The sequence below is a fragment of the Ceratosolen solmsi genome, unplaced genomic scaffold (assembly GCF_000503995.2).
Source record: "Ceratosolen solmsi marchali unplaced genomic scaffold, CerSol_1.0 scaffold13, whole genome shotgun sequence".
NCBI lineage: Eukaryota > Metazoa > Arthropoda > Insecta > Hymenoptera > Agaonidae > Ceratosolen > Ceratosolen solmsi.
In genome coordinates, this window is record NW_011948418.1 from 8,590,814 (window position 1) to 8,599,742 (window position 8,929).

The 8,929-nt window shown below is 32.5% G+C and overlaps 1 protein-coding gene across 1 annotated transcript; it reads left to right on the top strand.

Annotated features, from left to right (window-relative positions):
- The first annotated feature begins 451 nt into the window (after nt 1-451).
- Nucleotides 452-8,123, top strand: LOC105360244 (putative fatty acyl-CoA reductase CG5065). Its single transcript, XM_011497096.1, has 7 exons — nt 452-796; nt 3,529-3,845; nt 4,444-4,694; nt 5,490-5,697; nt 5,833-6,018; nt 6,538-6,807; nt 7,865-8,123. Exons 1-7 carry the CDS (start codon nt 473-475, stop codon nt 7,944-7,946), a joined length of 1,638 nt encoding a protein of 545 aa, XP_011495398.1. The 5' UTR covers nt 452-472; the 3' UTR covers nt 7,947-8,123.
- Nucleotides 8,124-8,929: the final 806 nt, after the last annotated feature.

Here is an 8,929-nt window from a genome sequence, read left to right on the forward strand (position 1 = left end):
AATGATAATTTTTGTTTTATAGAAACCAGTGGACAATGACGTCGAACATAATACTGTAAATTAAGCTAATTCGGATCCTAGAAAGCCAACAATTTCATAAGGAATTTTTGAAAAATCAAATTATTTGTAAATAATTCTAAATCGTAGAAGTTTGTAACGATAGTATTACTATTGAAATGCATATCCACTGTCTCCCTTCATTATGCAAAAAGTTTACAATTGCCACTGAATATCCTCGACAAAATAAAAAAAATCTTAAACTACTACAAAATTCCTATCGGAGTAGTGTTTAAGTAGTGTTAAACAGATTTTAAGCATTACTTTTTATAAATATTAGCCGGGTTTGATAATGTATAGGGAACTATCGTACTCAAATGCTAATCGATCGATTAGCTTACCAATATTGAATTATCGGGCACTAAATGTACCATCGCCTTGTGTTTACGTGACTAGGGGGGAAAGAAGCGCTGCCATGGGCACGACGAATACGCAGACATGCGAAACAATGGGGAGCCAGCGCCGTGAGGAAGGCAAGACCCAGTCCGAGCTCGATGAGGAAGAGGAGCATTCACAGGAGCAGCAATCTGGTCCAGAAAGTCCGACTGACTCGTCCGTAATCGAGGCATTTTACGCGGAGGCGATCGTCTTTGTAACCGGCTCCACCGGCTTCCTTGGTAAGGCCCTTCTCGAGAAACTGCTAAGATCCTGCCCACGACTCAGCGCCATTTTCATCCTCATTAGACCGAAGAAGGGACGTACGATAGAGCAAAGATTCACCGAGCTGATCGAGAATCCCGTAAGCCTTACTCTGTTTTATTATCGTTGCAACGTCAAAATTTGAAATTCGGACAACCTGCTAGATGGATTGCAAATTATAGATTATAGATCGACGGTTAGATTCTCTCATTGTCTATTTTAGTTGCAACTAGATATTTATGCTTGTTAGATAAAAGCTAAATTTCCAATCATTATTCAAGTCTCGCGTCTAAAGAGAAGCAAAGGTACTTTATAATTAATAACGAGACTAAACAATTATCGTTCGATGCAATGATATATTATTGATATATTTTTACCAAATACTTTAAACTAATCTCATATTCGTAATTTAGATCGAAATAACGTTAAATTTTCTCCCGACTAAAGTGCCTTTCGCTCTCGACTAGTTTTAATGTATTTACCAGTAACCTGGCGATTCTATCGAGCAACCTAGCAAAGGAAGTAGGTACACGTATGTACATTATGACAATATTTTGAAAGTATTCGTCCCAATTGACCCCGTCACTCCTCAATTTCACGAAACACGTTGTTTTTTTTTTCAATTTTCTACTTACCTTTCGCGAAAAACTACCCAGACTTATCCCCAACTTGTCGTTATTTCTTCTTACGATATTTACGCGCTATAGTTTTTTTTTTTTTTTTTTTTTTTTCATTCATCAAACAAATAATATATATTATGAAGAAAAAAAATACTTTCGGCTCATGAAGATATATGTTAAATTAAATCAGAATTCTTTATTCGTTCTATTGCATTATCAAGAATTGCTCAAAATAATGGCTATAAGAAAATGTCGATAGATAAGAAAATTATTTCGGATATTTAAACAAAATTACTTTACAAAATTAAACAACTTTTAAGCGTACATGCTATTATTTTATTTTACTACACGAATAAGCGACGAATTAGAAACTATTAGTAGTAATACATTTATTATAATACGTAATAAAAAATAATAAGACTCAATGTATTTTATTCGTATAATTTTTATCAAGTAAAATTTTTAATTTAATTAATAAAAGAAAAGAATGTTTATAAAGTTATAATAATGATTATTTAAGTGAGAATATTTAAAATTAAGTATTTATTCAAATAACTATTCTAGATAAAGATGGTTTCATCTGTTACTAAATAAAAAAAAAAATAATAATAATAACAACAAATTTAATTGCAAATATTCATGTGCGCAATATAAAATAATTAATACTTTTATCAAATTAATTTCTATGGAGTTATACAGTGGTTCACGCATATTATTATAATTCTAACTTTATAAGAAAATAATAATATTGGATTCATTTCCTTGAGATAATTTTCTTATTAATAGAATAGAAATTTTATGTTACTAATTTTCTATACGGCTGATCAAAAACTATCCGTATAACTATACAACTACATTTAAATTTTTAATAACAATACGTTAATAATACGACTAAATACATTTCAATATACTGTAAAATAATTGTAATGGATTATTTATATAATAAACGTTTAATAAAATTTCGTTATATATATACATATTAGATATAATAATGATAAGAATGAATAATAAATATACTACATTATGTAGATAAATTATAGTTGTATAGTATTTCTAAATTACTTTTATTATTTCTAATTACTGAATAGTATAGTATTTCTAAAAAAAAAAAAAAAAAAAAACCTTATAACACTCCATTGAAATTCATCATTATTTATTAATTATTGTCAATATATACTTTTTTTGTAATAAAATATATTTATTACTTTCTATAAATTCTTTCCCATTGTTAAAGCTTGGAAGTTTACGTTCAATAAAGTACAAAGTAATATATTCAAATAAATTGTTGAAAATTTTACAATAAATTTAATCGATATAGATTCTATTATATGATATGCATAGATAAAATATGTTTTATTCAGAGAAAAAATACTTTGTACATAATTTTAATTTTTCAAAAATTTTGCACTGTGAAATATTAACGTTCAAAATTGCATTTCTTGAAGAAAAAAAAATATATATATTTTTAATCAACCACACGCATTAAATTTAATAACCACTATAAACTGAAGAAAAAGATAATATGTAAAAAAAAAAAAAATGAAAAAAAAAAAGCCAAGAATCATGACTAATTTGAAATCTAAAAATAAAAGGATCGATTGGACGAAACGTATTGATGATAAGGAATTAAATAATGATAATATTTTAAATATATTTTCTATTCGTATGAAGTATCTATGATTATTAAATCGTGAAAATAAACTGTTATAAATTCTGGCAATCGGTTAGTTTAAATAATAAATGCTTATTTCACGATTGTATCTGATAAGCGAGTTAGATAATTGAATTTTTTAATTATCAAGTTCATCGAATTGAAAAACATGGTTTTATAATAAATTTATTTAAGCTTTTTCAACGCCACATAACTGCATTTTGTATTTCCATATGCTCAGCATGATTATTTTATACTTTGTTAAAGAAAAAAAAACGTGGGAGTACAATGCGTAAAGGACTTATCAAGATAAATCGTTTAAGAATTTGGAAAGCTTTTCTATAAGCTCGAATAAATTATTGTTAACGTTATATTGTGATTATTGCTTTCATCCAACGACATACGTATTCCATAATGCAAATAATAAAACCAAAGTCCCCTAGATATTCAATGGATATGCAAAGTCCAATTTTCGCAACCATTCACCAGTAAAATAAAGAAGGCCTTCGGACTCGATATCCTGTCGATCTCTCGTTACAAAGGCGTCCACGCGTATTGCAGGTATTCGACAGATTACGTCGTGAGTGTCCAGGTGATCTGGGTAAATTGTTCCCGGTTAAGGGCGACGTGAGCCAGCCGGAACTTGGGCTCAGCTCCGAGGACCGACAGATGTTGATGCAGCGGGTGAACATTGTCTTTCATAGCGCAGCGACGGTGCGCTTCGACGAGCCAATAAAGACGGCCGTCAATCTCAATACCCGCGGTACCGATCGCGTTGTCGACCTCTGCAAGGGGATGGTCAACCTCGTCTGCCTCATACACGTTAGCACCGCCTACAGCAATGCCGATCTCCGCGACATCCAGGAGATGGTCTACAGGTTGGCTAACACCTTATTATCTCTCACTCTCGCTCTCTTTCTCACTCTTTCTCTCTCTCTCTCTCTCTTTCTCTCTCTCTCTCTCTCTCTCTCTCTCTCTCTCTCTCTCTATTTATCTATCTATCTATCTATCTATCTATCTTCCTCTCTATTCGTAATTCAACAAATAATTTTGAAATATATCTTGAGACTGTATACGTTACTATATAATCTTGCTCTATTTCTCTGTACACGTCAACATTCGCATTACGAATGTTCAAATCGAAGATATAAAGTTTCGCGCGTAAAAAGTCTAATTTAACGTAACCATAAACAATTTCATAATATTAATCGTGCTGTTGATTAGAATCAACGTAAAAGTCATTCGCTTAACGGTATATAAGTATTTAAATAACGTGAGCGAGTTAAATAACGAACGAACGAAGGAGCGGTTAATTACACAATAAATAAAATCCAATCATCCGGCTCGCTGATACGGCTAATATTGCCGATTAAACTACGCTAAGCGTTCGAATTGTCCGATAAGCCATTTTATTTGCTATGAATCTGCCGTATATTATTATTTAACGGGTTGAGTTGTTCATTGTGAATTCGGTAGCACGAAGGTGAAGCCACAAACCGTGATGAACATGTGCGAGAACCTAGACGACGAGACGATGGCGGTGCTGGAGAAGAAGCTCATGGGTAATCATCCCAACACGTACACGTTGACCAAAAGTCTGGCCGAGCAGGTTATCCTCACCAAAGGCGTCGGTTTGCCGGCCGTGGCAATCGTCCGGCCGAGCATTGTGTGCGCGGCCATTCAGGATCCATACCCCGGGTGGGTCGACAATGTCAGCGGCATCACAGGTGACACTTTTATTTATAGACAGCACGCCTGCGATTAATCCCCTCCTGAATTAAATTTACGCTCGAGCGTAGTCGCTCTACTTAGTGTAAATGTATTTGTGTGCTGGAAGTAAGGCGATAGTCATCCTCCGGTGAGTCTTGTGGCACGCGACGCTTGTACTCGACTGATTGTCAAATCAGCACTCGCCATTATTGCTTGAACGCGACCGTGACAGCGACGCGGTTAATTTCGAAGCAACAACAACAACAACAACAAAAAATAAATAAATAAATAAACGAGTGAAAGAAAAAAAACTAGCGAAAGGTCTACGTATAAGTTAGCCGTAGTCCCTTAAGAATGTACGCGCGGTATGAGTAGCAGGAGGGGGGTGGGAGAGGGGGGGGGGGGGGGGGGGGGGATCTGTAAATTTAATCAAAGAAACCATCACGATAATGATAATAAGCGGCTACTCTGGTCATCGTTCTGACCTCCCTAGTCAAGAAAGTGCTTTCTCTAGCCACGAGCTAAGGTTCTATTGATAAAACGCCTTCTCAAAACAATTCGACGGTCGTCAAAGGAGTCGCTTCTTTCGGTAATAAGGGCGGCGTTTCTTTTTTTGTATTTTTTTGTTTTTGTTTTGCGTTTTTTATCACGACGATATGCTCCCTAGGCCAATAACAGTAATCGATCGTTTCGAGGAGAGACACGCTGTTGATAAAAAAACGTGGGCTAGACCGGTGCACTAGACACCGCGTTATTTGCTAATGTAACGAGCGGCGATGCGCGAATAGACGAATCATCAACTTTTTCATCAGGTATGCTGATGGAGATCGGCAGGGGTACCATAAGAAGCATCGTCTGCCAGCCACGCTTCGTCGTCGACGTGGTACCGGTTGACTACGTCGTCGATACTCTTATCTGCACCGCCTGGCACGTAACCACCAGCAAACCTAAGCGGTTCACCAACGATTCATGCGCTCTGCGAGTCTACAATTGCACCAGCGGCAGCATCAATCCCATTAAGTAAGCGTCAAACATCCGCTAGAATGAGTAGTCCCACGCTCTCTCTCTCTCTCTCTCTCTCTCTCACACACACACACACACACACACACACACACACACACACTACATTGCAAATAAAACTTTTGAATTTCATAGGTGGGGAGAAATCGGGGAATTGACGCGAAAGTACGCGATCGAGTCGCCGTCAAAATACGTCATGTGGTATCCTCATGTTACCTATCGCTCCAGTCAAATATTTCACAAGGTCGCGATAGCGATTCTACACTTCTTGCCGGCCTTCGTCATCGACCTGATTCTGCGTTTTCGAGGTAGTAAACCAAAGTAAGTGAGCTCCAGATGCATCGCATTGAGTTTTTAATTTTTACACAATGACGTGAAAAGAAATGGAATGCTTTCACATAAATAATATGAAAATACTTTTAATCAGTTGTTTGTTGTACTCTTTGTTTGGTCGGTGCTAGTGAAATTTCTGACTTTCAAATAGAAAAACTGGTCGATAAAAATGATCGATATTTGATGCATTTTACATTGAAATGTGAAAGTTTGTCGAAGCTGCTAGTAAATAATTTAATCTTAATCGATACCACAGATTTGTTGTACACTTTATGGTGAAATCCACTGACATCGCTTTATGTCAGCAAATATCGGGTAGCTCAACACACTGTGATTCTCAAGTCCGTTCAAGTAAACAGGAGTAAAATATTTTAAATAAAAATACAAAGTTTAAGCATGCACAATTATGCGAACGATTTATTATCATACGACAGCTTCATTTAAGTGTTGTAAAAAAAAAAAAAAAAAAAGACGTAGTTAAAAAGAAATTATTAATCCATTTTACAGAATGATTAATATAACGAAGCGCACGATGAGAATGGCCAAGTCGGGGGAATTCTTCGCCGTAAATGAGTGGTACTTTCACGCCGAGAACATGAAGAAGTTAGTTAAATGCATAAAAAGCTCCGTTGTTGATGGGAGCACTATGCGTTACAATATCGATATTACAAATTTGGATTGGGAGTCGTATGTAAAGCAATACGTACTGGGAATTCGAAAATACGTTCTCAAAGACACTCCCGATTCATTAAGCAAAGCAAAAAGTAAACTCAACAAGTAAGTATTTATCTATTTACGTTTATGTTTTCTCATTCTTTTCACATTTATTCTCTTAATTTGTTTATCGATTACTTGAATTGACGCGTCAAATATCTAAAAGTTCGTTAACGTACGTGAAGGCGAATAAAAAAAAATTTCACGCTCTTAAACAATTAAAATTAATATATCTAGAAATAACAATGATTCTTATGAAAATAAGCAAATAATAATAGGCTATTGTTATTATTCTCAATAAAAAATTATTGCTCTCGTGTAAGATATGAGTAAGTTCGGATATAAATGAAGTTTATTGTTACATTGTTATATTCTGAAAATTACGAGTATATTACATAAATTATTTTGAATCTCTATATAAAAGCAATAAAAAACTATTTGAAATAAATAAGAAAATACTTTTTTTATAATACTATCGCTATTTAGAATTCAAAAAAAAAAAAAAAAAAAAAAAAGGAAAAGGATTCAGAATATATGTATTTGCTTAAATCTTTAAAAATTTATAATGTTAATGTCAAATTTAAATCCAATCTAATTTTCATTTAAATATATTTTTCAATTACTTACGTAATTTTCATGTCAATATTTCGACATTTTCAATGTCTTGAGTGAAATATTTGCCGTTCATATGTGATATTATCCTTAAATTACGTCATCGTGTCATTTTAAAATTATGATTATAATTGATTTAATTACAAAATATAATAATGAAATATATTTATTTCAAATATAAGTATTTTACTTATAAAATATCAATCACATTTATTGTTATTATTTTTCACATAATAATAACGAAGCTTCTGAAACTGATAAAAATTTCGTTCGTTGAATGATTTTATTATTATTTATCTATCTTATAAATGACAATACGTAGGGTATTATTTTATATATGTTACGATATATTTATCAATACGACTACGAAAATTCTGTGCTCCAGCAAATTTATAAATAATTATAGGCAATTGAAGCTACGATAGCATTAGAAGAAGAAATAACCTAATCCGATAGAAATTTAATGTAAAAGCATTAAAGATGATTTTTTTTCTTTAATTTATTACAGGCTTTACTGGATTCGCAAGATTACGCAACTTTTTAGCCTTTACGTGCTGGTGAAAATTATTTATCATGCGAGTGTTCGGTGACGCGTACCATTTCGCTCCTGCAAATAATCGAGCGTTTACTGAAACTTGAACAATATGCCGAAAATGTTAGGTAGTCATTATTGAAATTCATGAATGATTAAACATATTCACATGCATTTATTATGAAATTAATTATAATTTATGCTACGAGTTTATGATAGAATGAACGTTTTCTGAGCTCCAATCTCAATGCTAAGAATTTATTAAAATTACACGAGTAATTTTATATTATTTAATATCGTCTAATTAGATTGTAATTATTAGCCAACAATATGTTTGTAAGCAAATTCATGACATCTTTATAATATTGTTAAATAGATTGTAATATATGGTAAAAAAAAAAAAAAAAAAAAAAAAAAAAAGTAGTTGTTTATCATGTATTAACAACATTAAAGTGCTTCGTTCAATCAACTGATGGTATAGAAATCCGACTGTCTTTCATTTCATTTATTTTTCAATTATAATCCATGTATCTCGGACACATGTCTTTCACAAAATTTATAATATTGAAATATAAACAACGATATTTTATTTATTTATATAAGTAAACACTTGCAACTATATTTTATATAGAAATACCAATAGGAATTGATGTAATAATGTATGATGTTTATGTAAACCTTAAAACCAGCACAAAAACATAAATCGATCACTCACTGTTTTCAAAGTAGCTTATCTTTTTTCAACGACTATCTTTTTCAATTATAAAAGTATATTTTTAATATTATTTATTTAATCTTTCTGTCGTCCATTGTCAAATACATCGCGTAGTAAAAACTTTTTTTAAACCATATGAAATTCTTCCTCAAATATGTATTGCATTATTGCTTACATGACTTTAGTATTAACAAGTTTTTGTTTTTTTTTTGTTTTATTTCGCTAGGAAAGCAATAATGCTATGCCACAAGTTTTCTCGATCATCTTTACTATTTCTTAAAAGATTGTATTTCATATAAAACTTGTTTCATATAAGACTTCATATT